This window comes from Syngnathus scovelli, chromosome 20 (genome assembly GCF_024217435.2).
Source record: "Syngnathus scovelli strain Florida chromosome 20, RoL_Ssco_1.2, whole genome shotgun sequence".
NCBI lineage: Eukaryota > Metazoa > Chordata > Actinopteri > Syngnathiformes > Syngnathidae > Syngnathus > Syngnathus scovelli.
The window spans coordinates 10,187,167-10,206,464 of NC_090866.1; the positions used below are offsets into that span (position 1 = coordinate 10,187,167).

The following is a 19,298-nucleotide window of genomic DNA, read 5'->3' on the forward strand; positions in this document are numbered from 1 at the left end:
TTGGCTATGAAAAAAAAAAACAACAAAGCACAATGATACAAAACAGACGTACATTTATGTGTAGAAAAGCACTGTGACATGACGATGACCAGAGAGTGAGCGCCCGCCACAAGATTGGAGAACCTTGGATGTGGCGTGGCGGCAACGATTATGTTAATCTGCTCTAATCCGCAGACGGCTGCACACTGCAGCACAAACATGCAACATGCAGCACTCTCACTCACTCACAAGTTCCTCCTTTCATCAATGATTGCCGGCTGCACTCTGCTGATTACATTCGAATGCTTCGTAATACATGCAGGGAATATGCAAAGTGGGTCATTTGCATACACGCTACACACAATTGAATGTAGCAGAATTGTGTTGGACTCCTCTACATTTATTATTGTGCCTTTTTTCCCCCATTATTTGGTAGAGGCATAATTTTGCTTTCTGTTGCTGCACCATTTGTGTTCCAATTTCAGTTTCTTAAAATATAATAAAATTGCTAGGAGAATAAATGCAAAATAATTCATTTCCCTCCCAAATAGCACTTTTGAAACAATGGATTAAGAAAAACGGACGCTTTGACCCACTTGTGCATGTGGGAGTTATGCTCATCAATAGTTGGCAAGCCTCGGGTGAAGGCGGCTTCGGCGGCTGCGGCTTCAAAGGCACCAAAATGCAGATTGACGCATTGAAATGCACAGCACGCAACGATGCGTTCAGGGAACAGCGAGAAAGTAGGCCAGAAGATGCGCATCGAGGAGGAGCACATCCTGCAACCTCCTTGTGTAGATTTGAGCGCGTGTGGTTTGCATGACCAAATTGGCCTTGACTCGACCGATTTGTAGACCGAGATTTTGATTATTTGGCTGAATCAATTTCCATTGGGCAGACATAAACAAAAATCTGATTTTTGGGTTAATTCTAAATCTTATATCGGCTGAACAATTATTTGCTAAAAATTAGGGTTGGCCTTTTTTTGCAAAAAGACAAAACTGCCTGGAAACATATGTACTCCTTTTATTAAACTGATCTCAGCCAGAAAAGCAGCAGCGGTGTGGTTGTTTACAGATGAATGACACCACGTCGCAATTACAATGCGCAATAAACAGCAGAAGAAAAAAAAAAAAAGAAAAAAAAAAAAAGACATTTTCCCCTGAAAAATGCTACAATCTGGAAGCTAGCTAGTGTTAGCAGCGGGAAGATTCATTTGATTTCAGGCTGATTTTGAAAGAGCATCTCTTGTGAATGCTACTAAAGTTTGATGTTAGCATAAATTTGTAGCTTTTCTTTACACCCCCCCCCTAAAAAAAATAACTAGCACACACATGCAAATGTTTAACTTATTGTATGACTTGTTCTGCAACCTGACAAATACTTGAGCTATCGATGGTGAGAAACGAAGTATTGCTGTGAGCAGGCGCTAACGTGTTAGCATCAAGCTGCTGGTGTAGAATTACAAACATGTTATTTTGAACGGTCGTTGCATTTTGTATGTGTGCAAAGGCACTGCTAGTGAAGGACATCCAATGAGCGTGTGCATGGTTTGTAGGATTTCACTGCTATGATTTGTTGAGACGTTTGCACAGGTGACACAAAAGGACAAAAAAAATAAACATTCAATAATACATTACAACAAAGTGTTTTTGATATGATGCCGATAAAGATTATTAGGTTGCATTGGATTGGGTGTACCTAATGAATGGACATTTACTTTTGCGCATCTGTAACGTATTTTTTTTTTTAGCTCTGCTAATATCGATCATTAGCATGAGCTAAAGGCACAGCTAACCGTGCGCTACGGTGTGGAGACATTCTTGGAGATTTTTTTTTGGGACATTTTGCAAAATTAGCTATGTTTTTGCCTAACGCGTCTTTGGTCCTCTGACGTATAGACACAAATGATGACAACGAATAAGGTCGCTTCACGTAACGTGACGTAGAAAATGACCCTGTATTCAGATGTTAACTATGAACACGCAAAATGTTGCATTTTTACGAGCACGTTTACAAATTTGTGCTTGCCTGCTTGGTCTAATCGCGCCGATGTCCCTCTTAAAATCATCGCGATTGGTTTGGTTAATTACTTCTCGGCTGCAAATCTTTCCCGATACTCCCAGGAGCAGATATTGTGTTTTTTTTTATAATATATAATAAATAATAAAACTTTGCCCAAACACTTACATGTAAACCCTGCCGGATGGCGTAAGTAACCGGCATACGTTTATAATAAGATAACACATCTAACATACATACAGTATATTACTAATCTTTTTTTTCTTTTTTTTTTTTTTAAAGTAAACAAGTTTGATTCGACTCCATCGAGTGCGATGAAGCTCCAAGCTGGGCCCCTTGTAGCATTAAAGTTTGACCACAGGGGGCGCCGCAATGAGGCTTGGGCATTACATTCCCGGTGCAAATGTAAGAAAATACCAGACGAAGGAGGCATCAGATGGTGACCCGGAAGGACTCCCAGCTGTCGTCTTTGCTGACCCCGCCGTCGCTGGTGCCTACCCCCGCCATGCCGTTGCCGTCCGGGTGCTCGTCGGTGGGCGTGGCGCCCGGCTCGGCGTAGTACTCGTCGTCCTCGTCGAAGTAGCCGTTCTCCATCATGCCGAGGCCGGAGGCGGCGCTCAAGTCCTGGCAGCTGCCCTTGTACTCCTGGATGGACTCGTGCAGCGACCATAGCTGACACAGCAGGGACATGTCCTGTTGACGTAAGCCCACCTGAAGGGCGGCACAACAGCAGAACATTTTGGGTTTAAATTTGAAGGTTACTAAAAATAGCTGTGCTCTTGGTTTGACTGTGTGTGTGCTCTGAGGATAAATGTAAAGTGACACAGTCCAACCAGAGTGCCGTGACCCGAGGTTGACTGTCTTGTTCGAGACAACGAATCACCGGCGTGCGAGTCGGGACCGTTCAAACAACTTCAGACTCGACGTAAATTGTGACCACTCAAGAGTGCGGCTCCGGGCCAAAAGCGAACGGATAAGCCTTGACCCAAGGGCTTCCAAATAGGATTGGAGCAGAGCTTCTCTCCTGCGCTTGGCAAATGAGATGTTTTTTTTTATCTAGTGAGTGACTGCCAGCAGATCCACCGGGGAGGTTTTCATGAGAGCTGGTCTGGATTTTATTGACAGGGAAAACCCTGGCTGCAGGCAAGGAAGTGAGGGGCGGGGGGGCTACATGTCAAACATTCTTTTGTGCACTATGAAAACCTGCCAGGTCAAGTTTAACGTGGTAATTGTAAAACAACTGTGCAGGAATTCTAATCAAACAAGGACAGATTCACTAGTGTCAACTAGAAATGAAATAAAGCTGTGCAAGTTTGGTATTTAAATCACATATAATTAGGGAGTCAAACAACTTAGTCATTAGTCAGTCAGATGAGGTCAAAACATTTGAAAGTTGCCATTTGCTTTAATTTAGCAGTTTCTTGGTCGATTTTCCCCATAATACCCCAATATTAACAAAAAAGATATACAATTTAAAGCAATTAGATGTAAAATACGTTACCATCTCTTTCCGCAGCAGAGCCAGGGCGGCGTCGAGGTTCGCCGGCTTGCTGGCCAGCAGGCTGTCAGCGTTGTTGCGTCCTCGGCTCAGGTCGTCCTGGATCATGGTCTTCTTCACGTACATCCGCTCCATGTCCCTCCACGAGCCGCCGCTCGAGTTGAGCAAGCCGCTAAGGCTCTTGGGCAGCGGCGGCAGCCCGTCGATGCACGCCATTCCCCCTGCCGAGCCGTTGGCCGACTTCCCGTTCATGGCAACGTGAAAGGGACCAAGACGAAGGTGGTAAATGGAACTTTGACAAATTACACTGACGGAGGAAAGCTGCTGTTAATTCACACAAAAAAAGCAAATCCGGCAGACTCCACGTTCCACCGACACGAATAGTGTCGCTAGTCTACCGTGCTGCCTATCATTGGCGACGCCATGTCAAGTCTAAAGGAAGGAGGAGCAGCACTTCCGCTCTACGTTTCAAATGACAAAGACTCTTCAAAGAATTACGCAATAGTTTAATATTTATTCTGCGAGTGTATGTTGGACTGTTTGATTCCATTTTTAAATATTAGGTCATCTAATTCATAAACAAAATGCTCTCGATCCAAGTGAGTACTTTTACGAGGAAACTAAAGTACTCTGAGATTTTATTTTTTGGTCAATTTCCGGTCCTGGTCTTGTTGGTTCCGTTAACCTGACGCTAAGTAAAATCAACTTCCTGTGCTTTACACTGCTTGCTGGGCGTCTCCCCTGCAGCCCCCCCAAAAAAACCTCAAAACAAACAAAAAACATTCTAAAATCGTTTTCTCACCTTTTTAAAATAATTTAAATAATCTAAATGAAATTCTATTTTAGTTTGATAAAAAGCGGTGCCTTTTGATTTGTCACCACGTAATTGCTTATAAGTGAGTTGTGTATATTTTTGCATTTTAATCCATCATGTTCAATTCAAGCAATAAATCTGTGTGTATGTGGCGTGAGAGACAATAGTACAAAAGACAGATGGTAGGCTTCACTCCCAGCACCGCCAGCGGGGCCTGGCACCACAATAACAGGACAATAATATTGAAAAGAGTTCACAAAGGTCACATGCACACACCAAGTGTGTTGCTGCCCTGCAGGCCCAACATCGACTCTCGATGCTTGCGTCCTGAAAAGTTAATCCTTATTTTTCTGTACAGTGTAAAAAGGCATTATTATTATCATCATCACAGTATGTTGACACTAGAGGATTAAGCACGTGCAAAGGGACCCCCTGGTAGGGGTGCACGCACACCCCAGGAGGCTTCTGCTAATCCACTACCATAAAAAGAACAAGTTTGCATCAGTGGCTAATAAGCATAAAAAAAGATGGATTATCTGAGCCACTTTATTTTAGGCAATGTGACAATTTGCACGTAAGTAGCTTCTAGTTAGCTTGTTACTTAGCTTTGAATGATTCTTTTTTTTTATATAAATAATGCATCAGAGCAGAGATGCCCCCCCTGCCCCCAGTGACTAAAAGTACACTTTTATGAGCCATTTCTCTTCTTCCATTTGGACCAGCAGCTGGTCTTCTTACACTGTTGACCTATGACCCCTACCCGCCCAACTGCCCCCCACCCCAGAGGCACCCCTTTACTTCCAGACAACCACCAAGTGATTAAGTATTTCAAACAAAACAAAAAGGCTACAATATAACAACTCAAGCAGCTTTTACGAGTCAAGTTTACACAAATGAGCGCCTGAAATATAGATTGCATTGAAAAAAACTTTATTAACACTTCAAACTGTGAAAACGCGTAAAAGTTTAACAATATACAAATTTGTACAAACATGTAAAAGGTATATTTAGTAACATAAAATCAATAAACAGCAAGAAAACGTGAGTCTCGCCAAAAACCAGCGAGTCTCTTCCTGCTGAATAGCAGCCACAACAACGCAGTGTTTTTATAAGTGTATCAAAATCTTTGGTGTGAAAAGTTGGTAAACAGCTGCCAAAATTGACTTCAATAAAAAGCAACGCGTCTCTTCTTGAAGGCAAACCAAAGTGCCTTGAACAGTGTGGAAACCACAAGCACAATCATGAAAATATTTTTTAGAAACTAATACCTTCTCTTCTCGTAGCTCAGCAGAGGCAGGAGTCCAGGTGCTCGTTGATGCGTGACTCCCGCACGCTGGCCTGACACACGGGACACGTGACCATCACCACCAAAGACGAGGATGAGGCGGCAGCGGTTGCTTGGCTGCTTTTTGGGGGCGATCCCTTAAGGTCTATGGTCTCCACCTTCATCTTCTTGTTGAAGAGCTCAAAAATGCCAGTTGGGTCGTCCAGAGGTCTTTTCTTCCACTGAGGCGTGTTGGCGGCGGTGTTGCCCGACAAATCCTTGGGCGACGACATGGACGTATCGCTATTATTAAAAGTGGATGGAGTCGGCGATTTGGTGATGAATGAATTGGAAGACTTGTTGAAGAACGTATCAACGGACATCTGCTTCAGTCCGCCCGGTTCTTCACGCTTGCTGAGACCAGGATTACCGTCGCCTATGCTAACGTTGCCACGTTCCCCAGTACCGCCAACGCCGTTATCGCGACCAGGCCTTTGGATCTTAACCGGCGACCCGTTAATGTTGACAAAGGCTCTAACGTTAGCGACCGATTTCTTGGCGGGCACCTTGTGACCCTGCGTCGCCGGCGCTATGACGGTGGGAAAGACTCGCCCCAAAGGCGGCGACGGTGTGACGGGTTTACTGACAGTGGAGGAGGCGGGGCCAGCTGACTTCATCATAGAGGAGGAGGAGGTCCCGCCCAGGACGAAGCCTTTACCGCTGAACGCCATTACATCTCGAATGTCCCGACTTCCTGAAATTGACAAGAGGAACAAAACACAGTAGAATCAATAAAAGCACAGCTATATAAATTAGTGACACCAAAACATTTGTAATGCTAACGTAAAAATAAAAAGATAAACAAAATCTAAAAGAGACAATACCTGCTGGCTTTTCAACGGCGGGCACCTTTGTGTCTTTCTTGGCCTCCTTCTTTTTGCCATAACCCTCGGGCTCCTTCACTTTGGTGTAGGTGCCCCCGCACGTCCTCTGGTGGTCCCCCCACCAGGGGTCCTGGGCTGAGGGGGCCCGATTCATAGCCCTTTTGACAAAGCCGAAATAGGGCTTGCGTGACTGGCATGGCCCGTCGCAGCGCCACCAGTGCTGGCGATACGCGTCCACCTCGTCGTTGAAGCTGTGGAACACCTGCAGGGAAAAAATAACAATGGTGTGAAGAGAGAGGAGGCGGGCGGAGGGGCTTACCGTGATGTTGGCGCCGCTGTGTTTATTAATGCGGTTCATGTGTTTGCAGAACTCGGGCCCGTGGCCGTCGCGGTCTCGGTTGTTCTGCGTCACGAACAGCAGCGCGTGGATCATCTCGTGCAGCAGGGTCTGACCATGCAAGAACATCCATGTATTTTTTGGGAGGTTTATCCATCAGCCCTGATACAGGACACTCAAGCGGGCTATGATGCTCTCACCTCCACCAGGTCTTTACGGGGTCTGAGCTTGAGCAGAGGCTCGCTGAGTCTGATCGAACAAAGTCCACCACGACCTTCATAAGAACACACACCTGCACACCTGGCAACATTTTGCAACATTGTTGTTATTTATTTCAGCCACCGGAAACTTTTAGCAGATTTTCTTTAAAATGCACTACTTACAGTGTCATCCTGGGGCTCCACTTGACCTCCACCCCACTCAATTTGCCCCAGAAGAACATGTCGTTGAACTCCAGGAACATCGCGCGGACGTCAGGTGTGGGGTCCAGGATCTCCCACGACGCGTCCACGACGGAGAGTGGTCTCTCGGGCTTCCAGGGGACGAGCGGCCCGGTGTCCATCTCCACGTCGTTCGCTTCATTGTCGAACTGCTCCTGAAGCTGCAGGGCGAGCACATAGTCGTCATTCATGTCTAAATCCGAAGCCTCCCAAAAGTGACACCTCCACTGCAACTCTAAGAGCGCCAATCAGGTTAGAACTCACTGGTAATTTATTGTCAAATTGAAATTTTATAAACGAAAAGACGAGAAAATGAACGACGAGCTGCACTGTTTACATCAGAAATTCCGCCAGATTGTGAAGAACAGTGTAGTATAGGACGATTGAATCCGGCACTGATTTCAAAATAAAACATTTTTACCTCAAAAAAGTGGCGGTCATGGTGACTAAACATCAACAATCATTAAATTTTACGAGCATAAATAATTTTCATGAATTGTAGCCCTAAATGTTTTGAGTAAATTTTATAAACCACATGAATAATAACCTGACAATATCGAATCACTCTGCTTTTACGTCTAAGTAACAAGATGGAGACAAGCTTCCGTATCCGGGAGTCAACGGGACAAATAAAACACACACGACATTATTATTGTTCCTAAATACCAGGACAAATTAAAAGTGTCGTTTTTTTTAAATGACCGATTCACACTCACAGAGAAACTTTTAAAGTTGAATACGCTTCATAATATTTACAAATACATATTCAGAAATCTTTGTCGACTCTTGTATGCTTTATTGTTGGCCATCCTTTTTTCCGATCTCGTGACGTACTAGGGTGTCACCCTGTTCTGCTTCCTGTTTGGGTTGCGAGCTACAATGACTAATTTGGACCTCAAAGGGACCCGTTTTTATTGATCATAAGCGTATAGTTCAACAATTTCTTTGCAGGGTGGTAAATTAGTCACACTTACAATGTCCGAACCGGGAAATCGACTTCGCAGGCTGCTGGAGTCGCCCAATTTCGACCCCCAAAATTACGTGAAGCAGCTGTCGCAGCAATCGGATGGCGATCGAGACCTTCAGGAACACCGGCAGAAGATCCAAAACCTGGCCGACGAGACGGCCCAGAACCTGAAGAAGAACGTGTACAAGAACTACCGACAATTCATTGAGACGGCCAAGGAGATCTCGTACCTGGAGAGCGAGATGTATCAGCTGAGCCACATCCTTACGGAGCAGAAGAGCATCATGGAGAGCATCACGCAGGCAAGGCTTTTCAGCAGAACTAGATTCTGATTTGTGCAATGTATTGCAGTACTAATATTTTCCATGCACACTGATGCAGGCCCTGCTGTCCACCGACAAGGACGAGACCTCCAAGGAGATGCAGGCCGCCTTCCCTAAAGAAAGTGAGGAGGTGAAGCAGAGGAGCCTCACCTCACTTCTTGAGAAGGTGGAGGGTGGCAAGACCATCATGGACACCCCCGGGAGGCACCTGGTGTACAATGGGGACTTAGTGGAATTTGACGTGGACAACATGTCCCCCGTCCAGAAGGTGCACGCCTTCCTCATGAATGACTGCCTGCTGATCGCCACCTGGCTGGCCAACCGCCGCGGGGCCGTCAAGTACAAGTACAACGCCTTGTACGACCTGGAGAGCTTCGCCGTGGTCAACGTCAAGGACAACCCGCCCATGAAAGACATGTTCAAGATCCTCATGTTCCCAGACAGCCGCATCTTCCAGGCGGAAAATAGCAAGATAAAAAAGGAGTGGCTGGAGATTCTGGACGAAACCAAGAAGAACAAAGCCAACAAGGAGCGCGGCAAGGAGGAGGAGAAGAAGCCGATGTCCCCCGTTCGGACCGAAGTGTCCACCAATCCTTTTGACCAGGATGATGACGACGAGCAGACTGAGGTAGGGTCGAGAAATCCTGTTCGTTTTTAAAGTTGGTCACTGTGAAGGAACTTATCTTCTATCCTTTTTCTTCCTGAGGTGGAGGAGAGTGTGGATCTCGGTCTGGAGTGGATCCAGGAGCTACCCGAGGACCTGGACGTGTGCATCGCTCAGAGGGACTTTGAGGGTGCTGTCGACCTGCTAGACAAGCTCAGCGAGTACCTGAAGGAACAGCCGCTCACGCCCAAAGTCAAGGAGCTGCGGGCCAAGGTGGACGAGCGAGTGAGGCAGCTGACCGAAGTCCTCGTCTTCGAGCTGTCCCCGGACCGCTCGCTGCGAGGCGGACCTCAGGCCACCAGGAGGGCCGTGTCGCAGCTCATCAGGCTAGGTCGCTACCAAATCACTCAGTTCATTTCTGTCAGCAAGGAGAAGCCTTCAAGGTCAAATATATTTTGCTTCCAGGCCAGTCCACCAAGGCGTGCGAGCTGTTCCTGAAGAACCGCGCGGCGGCTGTTCAGACGGCCATCCGGCAGCTACGCATTGAGGGCGCCACGCTGCTCTACATCCACAAGCTCTGCAACATCTTCTTCACCGGCCTGCTGGAGACGGCTAAGGAGTTCCAGATGGACTTCGCCGGCAACACGGGTTGCTACTCGGCCTTCGTGGTGTGGTCCCGCTCGGCCATGAGGATGTTTGTGGACGCCTTCAGCAAACAGGTAGGTGGGCCTTGGGTGAGTCAAATATGGCCCGTGGGCTCTTTTCAGATCTTCACTTGCTCCGTTTGTGGCGTGAAGGTCTTCGACAGCAAGGAGAGCTTGTCGACGGCGTCAGAGTGCGTGAAGGTGGCCAAGGAGCACTGCCTCCAGCTGACAGATATTGGGCTGGACCTGACCTTCACACTGGAGTCCCTGCTGGTAAAGGACGTGAAGGCGGCCCTGCTCAGCTACAAGGACATCATCGTGGAGGCCAGCAAGCATCGCAACTCAGAGGAGATGTGGAGGCGGATGAACCTCATGACGCCTGAGGCTCTCACCAAGCTCAAGGTGATCATGATGGGAATGGAGTCAGAGGTCCATCCTGTGGACAAAGCACATCATCCTTCATCATTTACCGTTTCTTCAGACCTAAGAACATCTCATCTTTTAACTCGGGCTGACTTACAGGAGGAGATGCGCGCCAGCGGCATATCGACGTTCGACGCCTACACGGGCGCCGACTGCTGGGTGAACCTGAGCTACACGCTGGTGGCCTTCACCAAGCAACTGCTGAGCTTCCTGGAGGAGGCCTTGAAGCTCTACTTCCCCGAGCTGCACACGGTGCTGCTGGAGAGCCTGCGTGAGATCGTGCTGGTGGCCGTGCAGCACGTGGACTACAGCCTACGCTGCGAGCAGGACGCCGACAAGAAGGCCTTCGTGGTGCTCAACGCCGCCTTCCTGCACGACTGCGTGCTGCCCGAGGTGGAGCGCCGCTTCGAGGAGGCCGTGGGGAAGCCCGCCAAGCAGCTACGGGACCTCCGCAAGAGCACCCGGTCCATCAGGGTCAACCCCGAGAGCACCATCTCCTTAGTCTGACCTCCTCGGTGCTCACATTTTCACCCAGTGGATGGGGAAAAAGGACTTGAAGTAACTTAGTGTATGTTACTTGGCCACCAGGGGGCAGTACAACAAAATTATGGCGGCACAAACTAAGACATGTTAAAGATATTTGAATAAGGACAAGGAGGAAATAATGAATATTCCTGCATTGTACAACATATGGATACAAAAAGGGATATTAAAATGTATAAATGCATATTTCAATGTAAATGTTGATTGCTGTACTCGTTTTTAACCACATTAAAATATTAATAGTTATCACCTTTCACAATAATTTGATACTTGACCTATCCTTGTTTTTCCTCTGTGTCTGGAAAGCCAAAGGGAAAAAACAACAACACAAAATGACCTCCCCCCTTCATGAATGAATGCACGAGTGTATCAACTGAAGTCCTCGCTTGGATATTTTTAGTCCCCTACACTGTTTCTGCCTCGTTATGATCGCTCAAGCGGCTCGCTGAGGGAATTCTGCGCCCGGAGCGTCTTGGACAGCGCTCAGGCTGGGGTTGCAGAATGAAGGAATTCATTCAAGGTATTTGTGGAAGGGGATAACTCACTAAAAGCCTGCGTGAAAATAATTCCAACATAAAATCCACAATCACGACTTCATCTCAGTTTATCTCGCCTTCTTTCCAGATGATGGTTTCTCATTTTACGTTTAAAACCTCCACCCATCCATCAAGGTCTGACAGATGCAAGACCCGCCCCTCGCTCGGCGCATGCGCACGGCGCGCCTGCCAGGGAGCTGTCTGCAGACGTTCGGTACTGAAAGCGTTTGGAGCGGGCAGGATGGAGGAAGAGCTGAAATGTCCGGTGTGCGGTTCCTTGTTCAAGGAGCCGCTCCTGCTGCCCTGCTCCCACAATGTTTGCCTGGTGTGTGCGCGCAGCATCAGCGTGCACACGCCGGACGGGGAGCCCGCCGGGGCCGTGCAGCAGAGCCGCGCGTCGGCGGCCAGCTCGGACTACGACTACCTGGACGTGGACAAGATGAGCCTGTACAGCGAGACGGACAGCGGCTACGGCTCGTACACGCCGTGCCAGCTCAAGTCGCCCAACGGCGTGCGGGTGTTCCCCGCCCCGCAGCACCCCCACCATCAGCAGCGGCTGTGCTCGCTCACCTGCCCGCTGTGCCACCGCAGCGTCTCCCTGGACGAGCGAGGGCTGCGCGGTTTACCTCGCAACCGGCTCTTGGAGGCCATCGTGGCGCGCTACCGGCAGAACCGCGCCGCGACGGCCTCCGCCGCCTCGGGGGCGGCCAAGTGTCAGCTGTGTGACCGCAACCCGGTGGACGCGGCGGTCATGTGCGAGCAATGCGACGTGTTTTACTGCAACGCCTGTCAGCAGCGGTGCCACCCGTCCCGCGGCCCGCTCGCCAAGCACCGCTTGGTCCCGCCGCCCCAGCAGCGACCGGGCCAGGCTGCCTCCGGGGCGGGCGCGGGACAGCCGCCGGCCACCGCGCGTAAACCGGCGACGTGCGTCGAGCACGAAGCGGAGAACTTCGTCATGTACTGCTGCAACTGCAGGGCGCCCGTGTGCGCCAAGTGCGCCGAGGAGGGACGGCACGCCAAACACGACGTCAAGCCCATCGCCCTCATGTGGAAGCAGCACAAGGTATGCCGCTGTCGTCGTACGGGGGAGGCTGGGGGACCTCGCTTTACGAACCAATTGCTACGTCAGCGACGCACCACAAACTGGTGACAATCACGGTAAATGACAAAGTCTAACATTTCCATGAAGTCAGGTAGATTCTGATCCAAAAGTCCCTCTTTCTGCTCCCTTTAGTTTCCTCACGAACAAATCCCACCCCATTAAGTTGAGAAGTAAACATTGCTGTTATTTTCCATCTTTGTAGATTTATTTACATATTTGTGTTCCTGATCAAAATGTAACAGTTGATAAGAACTCACATAAAATATATATATTTGACTTCTAATCAGTATATCAACTATATTGCGAGCAACCAGTTTATGTTCACACTGTTACCATGGCAACTGATTCTGAATCTCTCTATCCTGCTCTTGCTACTGGCTAATTATTATTTTCTAGTCATCCATTCATCATTTCCCCCTTCCCATCCCCAATGGTCTTTTTGTCTCCTCTTCATCCTCTCCCCCCCAGCCAGAAGCTCTTGTAAATGGACCGTGAAAATCCCATCAGGGGAACCGGGAGGTGAGGGGGCGTCGATAAGTAATGAGTGCCGTATGAATAAGATATGCTAGCTTAGTACGGCGGCCGTTTACCTCGAGGTTGCCCAATGACTGAACGCACAACAAACAAAGCCAAATTAGCACGTTCATAACATTGGATTGCTTCATACTTGCAGATAGAACATTATGTTCTAAAATTTGATTTTCGTCAAAATTATTTCCCACAATGACACACACACACGCACATACTGAGAGTACAGAAATTCATGAACGTTCAGCTGGACTGAAGCACCGAATGTAGGTCAATGCACACTTTGTTGCACTTCCTTTCTTCCTGCACACAACCTACACAGAAAACATTGTGTGTGTGTGTCAACATCACCCCCCGAATATAGCCGAGCGTGTGTGTGTGATTTATTTTGGGTAACTCTACGCTAGACCTCGTAGAAGGATACAATGAGCCGTGGGCATTACCATGGTAACGTGCCACCGCGAGTTCACTCTCGCTGAAATTGACTTTGAACGCAGAGACTCGCATCGTGAGTCGGAATTGGCTTTTTTTGCCTCACGTGCGGAGGTGGAGGCGCCTTTCGGAAGGACACAGGGCAGCGGATGAGAGGATGACGAGGATGAAGGGGCGGATGGCAGATTGCGTCGGAGCTTCCGCCGGAGGCCCAAACGCTCGAGTTGGTCTGACTTGTATTAAATGGGACATATTATGGAAAATTGACTCGCACAAATATTTTGTGTCGGGGAGGAGCTAAGTGCCGTTAATTGAGATGTGGCCGCTCAGCAGAGAGAGAAGCATAAATATGCAAATGAGGAGAAATAAAAATGGCTCAGGCAAGGGTCATAAATGCGGCCCCTCCCCTCTCCCGATTCCCCCGGGTGTCGTCTTGACGTGAAGGTCAAGCATTTGGGAAGGGCGTAGACAGCCTTTTGTTCTCGCCCGTGCTCCTCCGTTTTGGCTTTAGGAAGAGAACGACATCCCGCGCCGCTAACGCTATGCTACAAGTGGCGCAACTTTTCTCTGCTGCCATGAAGCTCCACGTTAGAAGATGATGGGATGTGACTCAAAGGTCAAGAGAAAGGGGCAGAAATGATGCCGATGATGATCCAGGGAAAGCCCTCATCATCCGACATTCCAGTTAGCGCAGACTTGGCGCCGGCCCGACAGCTTGTTGGGCCAGATGGTCGCCACGGCGACAAGGGCCGCTGAAGGGTACGCTTGATTTGTGACTCATCGAATCATCCCGGCGTGCACAGGGCAGGGAGACCAAGCGGATCACGTGGGAGGTGCTGATTTATCACCGATGGCCACACGCCTGTGTGTGTGTGTTTCCTTTGTTCTGCCTTTTGTCAATTGGGGGGGGGGGCTGGAGCAGCCACCCCCAAAACACACAGCTCCACGTCCACCCACTCATCGGGTCAAACTGCAGGCAATCTAGACAATAACAAACTGAATAGCAATTAAAAGGATCTAAGCACCTCATTTCCATTATGGAAAAAAAAAAAAATCAGTTTAAATCAATTCAAGGAAGTGCATTATTTTAGTGACCGGTTTTTAATATGAACATTGAATTAAGTATATATTTGTTTTTGCAGTGTCAACTCTCTCAGGCCCTCAACGGCGTCTCGGACAAAGCCAAAGATGCAAAAGAGTTCCTGGTCCAACTCAAGAACATGCTGCAGCAGATCCAGGTCAGGTTATACAAAAAAACAAAAAAGTATTTATGTAACCATACGCGTTTTATTATGCTAGCTCGTTATTGTTGTCGCCTGAGGAGCATCCTCGGTTTTTACACGCAATAGATTCTGCTGCCTGGCGAAATCAACAAAATCACATGGCAGATTTAAAAAAAAAAAGTCATTTCAAGGTTAATTATTCCCTTAATGGGAAGGACTGTGAGCTTTACTAAGTACGCGGTTAATCCGCTTTTTACTCTGTTTTTGTACAGCTGCAAACTCCTGCGAGGAGGATTAAACGTGTTACGCAATAGCAGGACCAATAAGCCAGATTCATTTCTACGACGGAATGGAGAAATAGCATTTTTCCAAATTTGCCGTTTCCTTTGCGCCCGACGCAGGAGAACGGCGTGGAGTTCGAGGCCTGCCTGGTGGCTCAGTGCGACTCGCTGATCGAGGCGCTGACCCGACAGAAAGCTAAACTTTTGACAAAAGTCACCAAGGAGAAGGAATACAAACTGAAGGTAAGCCGGAAAACAAAGAAGGCCCGAATTTGTCAGTCTAAAATAGTTTTTTTTTTCTCCTGTCAAAAATGTCCACCTGTTCACACTTGAGCGAGCAAACTTGCCTCTCCGCTGGAACGTTACGCAACGACGAGCCTTCCAGGCTGTAAAATCGATTGTGGCCGGATTATCTTTGTCTTTTGTCTCTCCGCACGCTCAAGTCCACTCACTGTAGCCGGGGAGTCTCCTAATCTGCTTTTGCAGATCACAAGCAGACAGATGTTTGGCCTATTTGTCAAAATGGCCGATTTTGATCCCTTCAAAGCGCCGCCGCGTTCCTCTTTCAAAGAACTCTCCCGAGTTGCGAAATGAGTTTGTGCGAACGCCTTTTCTAATTTCCATTTGAAAACACGCCGCCGATTGCCTCCGAGCTCTTTCACGCCGTTCGTAATTGTCTGGCTGACAGGTGAATCGGCAAGCGTGATCCCATTAGCCGTCAAATTAACGCGCGTGACTCCGGCTAATTAAAATGGCTTCTCGTCGTTCGTTCGCTGAAAACGACTCGTAAAGACAAAAGCGATTTAAACAAACACAACCCGCAAATTAATATGTATAACAATAAACAATCTCACATTTACTTTTAAGTAAATATTTTGATTAGGCGATATCATTCTAGCCGAGGAAACCGCTTAGCTCAACCTTCACGAGTAATTAGCCTCAAACGTCGCCAACATGCGCCGACTTCGTATCTAATTTCCCGACAGAGCGGAAACGTGCTCGCTTTTCGATTCCACTCCTCCTTGATATTGACTCTTGGACAATAGTGTCTTTGGCCATGTGATGGGGTCACTTTCATTGTCGGCCACTAGATGGCGCGCGACCAGATCACCCACTGCACCATGAAGCTGCGGCAGACCACCGGCATGATGGAGTATTGCCTGGAGGTGCTCAAAGAGAACGACCCCAGTGGCTTCCTCCAGGTAAGGCATCTGGCTGGACAGGAGCGATTAAGACACTTATAAAAAGTCTACACCCCCCTGTTCAGAAGCCATTTTTTACAAATTTTTGTTTCGCCGTACGTCCAGATCTCAGACGCGCTGATCAAGCGCGTGGCTTCGTCTCAGGACCAGTGGGTCAAAGGCAACCTGGAGGCCAAGGTGGGCCCGGACTTTCAGCTCACGCTCAACACCGACGCGCTTCTGCAGAGCATCCTGCAGTTGGATTTCTGCCAGGGTAAAGGTACGTGCACCGAAACTGCTTCCTGCTCCTTCTATCGAGTATCGTTTTGCATCCTTTATGAGGCACAATGGTGTCTAATCCAGACTTCCAGATCCGTCCATTCGATTTAATGCTGCGTAATTTAAGTGTTACGTAACGGCGTCACATACTCAAAGTAATGAGGCACTGACGACGTGATCGAAAAGACGGCTACGATAATCTAACGGGCCTCCCGATGAATCGATTGCGGATGACTGCTGTTGATCTTAGCGTGCGCGTGCGTCATCCTCCAAATGGTATTTCCAGACGTGCAGGATGGCGCCTTAGCGAAACAAAAGCAGCAGGCAGCGGCCAGTGCTGAAACCGATGCCGATGCACAAAGTCCAGGAGGTATTATTTCCACAGACTTGTCTCCCCCCCCACTCCCCCTCCCCTCCCTCACACCAGCCCATGCATGGTTTGGGTTTCTGAGAATGTAAAAATCAGCCACCCCTTTATTAAGGTCTGCGTTAATCCTCCAATGATTCCCGATGTTTGCCCTACCAATGAACCCAAATTGATTCCTCAAAGCACTCGTAGTAATCCACTCACTCCTGCTCGTTGACACAAACTGTCCGCGTTTTGAAGCACTCATTAAATATGGTGACATGCTAACCGATTACCCCCTCCCCTGGACCGGCCCCTCCCTCAGCGGAGTCTGGACCCTCGGTACCGGCAGCTCCCCTCCTGCAGCTGGAGAAGTGCTGCAGCGGCAACAACAGCGCCACGCTAGCTTGGAGGGTCGCCGTGCCCCAAGGAGCGCCCATCGAGGGCTACATTCTGGAGCTGGACGACGGCAATGGTGGACAGTACCGGGTTGGTGGCACACAAGATGATTTTTGTCAAGTAAAAAAAAACCCAACTTCACTGTGTTTGCACAGGAGGTGTACGTGGGCAAGGAGACGGTGTGCACGGTGGACGGGCTCCACTTCAACAGTTCGTACAACACCAGAGTGAAGGCCTACAACGCCGTTGGCGTGGGGCCCTACAGCAAGACGGTGGTGCTCAAGACCTCCGACGGTACGCTAACTCCAACACTCACACAGCAAATACGTGCGTGACGTTACCGCCCGCGGTCCCAAATGTTCCGCCAGACATCTGAATGACTCAGCGCCAGACTCGGATTTCACTCCTCTGCGCCCGGCTTGTTCAAAAGTAATGAGACGGCTGTGATTCATCCACGCTAAATCACGACTCCATCTTCCCCCACAGTGGCTTGCTTCGCTTTCGACCCTACCTCTGCTCACCGGGACATCGTGCTGAGCAACGAGAACCAAACGGTGTCGTGTAACAGCTACGACGACCGTGTGGTGCTCGGGACCGCCGCCTTCTCCAAGGTGACCTTTGAGGGAGGTCAGCATTTATTGTCTCCCAGGTACTCAAATGGTCTGGATTTTAGGGCACCCACTACTGGGAGGTCCGCATCGATCGCTACGACAACCACCCGGACCCCGCGTTCGGCATCGCCCGCATCAACACGGTCAAGGACATGATGTTGGGCAAGGACGATAAAGCCTGGGCTATGTACGTGGACAACAACCGCTCGTGGTTTATGCACAACAACTCGCACACAAACAGGTAGGCGGGGAAACTAGCGGGAAACGACACGACACACTCGAGGTGCTCACGCTTACGCACGTGCAGGGCAGAGGGCGGCATCACTAAGGGCGCCACGGTGGGCATCCTGCTAGACCTGACCAAGCGCACTCTGACGTTCTTCATCAACAAGGAACAACACGGCCCGACCGCCTTCGAGAACCTGGACGGCGTCTTCGTGCCCGCCGTCAGCCTCAACAGAAACGTCCAGGTCGCTACTCTTAGGAAATTGTTTTGCTCAAGCCGGTTTTAGTAGCTGAGGTTCTTATTTTCATCTCCTTCTAGGTGACGCTAGTGACGGGCCTGGAGGTGCCGAGGGTCCTCAAACAGTAAAGGAGAGATCCTCAAAAGGTTTCTCGGATAATAGATTCGCTCCGTCAGCGACAGCTCGACACGAGCGGTTCTCGCCGGAAGTCCGCACGCACAATTAAGCAGACTTGCAGGGCTACATTTTTGTCATCTCGCGACGAAAGACAAGGAAGACATTTTAGGGTGACAGCAGCAAAAAGCTTTTGTTAGAGTTCAAACAGCGACTCAGGTTGTCACGGCGATAAAATATTCACCACCGAAGCCGCTCTGTCATTTTAGATTCGCTGCGGAAAAATGTCTTCACGAGACGCACGAAGGCAGTTTTTTTTTGCGTCATAACAATTTCGTTAGTTGACTTCTACTTTTAAACATCTCCTTTTCAAAACGTAACAAAGTAACGCATCAACTGGAAGAAATGACGCCTTTGAGTCCCCCTCATCATCATCAATGAGATGTAACAAGGCCGAGCATCTTTCTCAAACAGCATCGGTGATGCCTCTGCAGGGGGGGGGGGGGGGCTTGCAGGCTTATTTGAAAATCTCAAGACAAAAAGTGAATATTTTATACGCAACGTTGGGATTTTTCTTTTTTTGTGGGTCACCTCATGGTAATTTAATCACGCGCTCTCTGCAAAGTGTTGCTTTGAATCAATGAAAAGTGGCTCCGGATCACTGTGACATAAAAAAAAAAAAAAAGAACGCTGAGCCACTTTGAAGAACACAGGCAACAAGTTTTCTTCTCATTTAACCACACGTGTTTGAAATTGCGTCGCGCGGATATGATTTAAAAAATCTTCTGAGAATAATGTAAATAACAAATATGCTAATAAGCTAACGAATGAAACATACGGTGAGCATCAAGCAAGTTTACAAAAACTATCTCAAGCTGCTTTTGTGAAATAAGCCTCGTGCATTGTTTACTGCCAACTGCTGTGAAAGAGCGCCCCCAGCTGCCCAAAGGAGGAATTACAACCACTCCAGCATCGCGCCTTGTTCTAACTGATCAAAAAGCCATTGCGTCTCATCTTAATTAATATACTGTAAAGCTCTAGATGTAAATAGAAATGTATA

The 19,298-nt window shown here is 48.6% G+C and overlaps 4 protein-coding genes across 6 annotated transcripts; 2 read left to right on the forward strand and 2 right to left on the reverse strand.

Annotated features, from left to right (window-relative positions):
* Positions 1-985: 985 nt before the first annotated feature.
* Positions 986-3,946, reverse strand: fam89a (family with sequence similarity 89 member A). The gene is made up of 2 exons (XM_049757517.2): positions 3,503-3,946; positions 986-2,712 (listed from the first exon to the last, which is right to left on the reverse strand). The coding sequence occupies exons 1-2, from the start codon at positions 3,749-3,751 to the stop codon at positions 2,434-2,436; spliced, it is 528 nt and encodes a 175-aa protein (XP_049613474.1). The 5' UTR covers positions 3,752-3,946; the 3' UTR covers positions 986-2,433.
* Positions 3,947-5,226: 1,280 nt separating this feature from the next.
* On the reverse strand, positions 5,227-7,612 carry sprtn (SprT-like N-terminal domain). 2 transcript variants are annotated; one of them, XM_049757520.2, is made up of 5 exons: positions 7,182-7,611; positions 6,999-7,098; positions 6,781-6,909; positions 6,462-6,723; positions 5,227-6,331 (listed from the first exon to the last, which is right to left on the reverse strand). In XM_049757520.2, the coding sequence occupies exons 1-5, from the start codon at positions 7,427-7,429 to the stop codon at positions 5,598-5,600; spliced, it is 1,473 nt and encodes a 490-aa protein (XP_049613477.1). In that variant the 5' UTR covers positions 7,430-7,611; the 3' UTR covers positions 5,227-5,597. The 2 variants fall into 2 exon arrangements, with proteins under 2 accessions (XP_049613477.1, XP_049613476.1); XM_049757519.2 differs by having other exon boundaries at positions 6,462-6,909; positions 7,182-7,612.
* A 452-nt stretch (positions 7,613-8,064) lies between these two features.
* Positions 8,065-10,988, forward strand: exoc8 (exocyst complex component 8). The gene is made up of 6 exons (XM_049757526.2): positions 8,065-8,507; positions 8,587-9,156; positions 9,235-9,523; positions 9,598-9,851; positions 9,930-10,178; positions 10,299-10,988. Exons 1-6 carry the CDS (start codon positions 8,214-8,216, stop codon positions 10,704-10,706), a joined length of 2,064 nt encoding a protein of 687 aa, XP_049613483.1. The 5' UTR covers positions 8,065-8,213; the 3' UTR covers positions 10,707-10,988.
* Positions 10,989-11,248: 260 nt separating this feature from the next.
* LOC125990393 (E3 ubiquitin-protein ligase TRIM9) lies at positions 11,249-18,926 on the forward strand. Of its 2 annotated transcripts, XM_049757524.2 has the most exons (12): positions 11,249-12,341; positions 14,483-14,578; positions 14,965-15,087; positions 15,936-16,046; positions 16,152-16,305; positions 16,591-16,674; positions 16,976-17,139; positions 17,205-17,343; positions 17,536-17,660; positions 17,723-17,901; positions 17,968-18,130; positions 18,205-18,926. In XM_049757524.2, the coding sequence occupies exons 1-12, from the start codon at positions 11,367-11,369 to the stop codon at positions 18,250-18,252; spliced, it is 2,361 nt and encodes a 786-aa protein (XP_049613481.2). In that variant the 5' UTR covers positions 11,249-11,366; the 3' UTR covers positions 18,253-18,926. The 2 variants fall into 2 exon arrangements, with proteins under 2 accessions (XP_049613481.2, XP_049613482.2); XM_049757525.2 differs by lacking the exon at positions 16,591-16,674 and having other exon boundaries at positions 11,250-12,341.
* Positions 18,927-19,298: the final 372 nt, after the last annotated feature.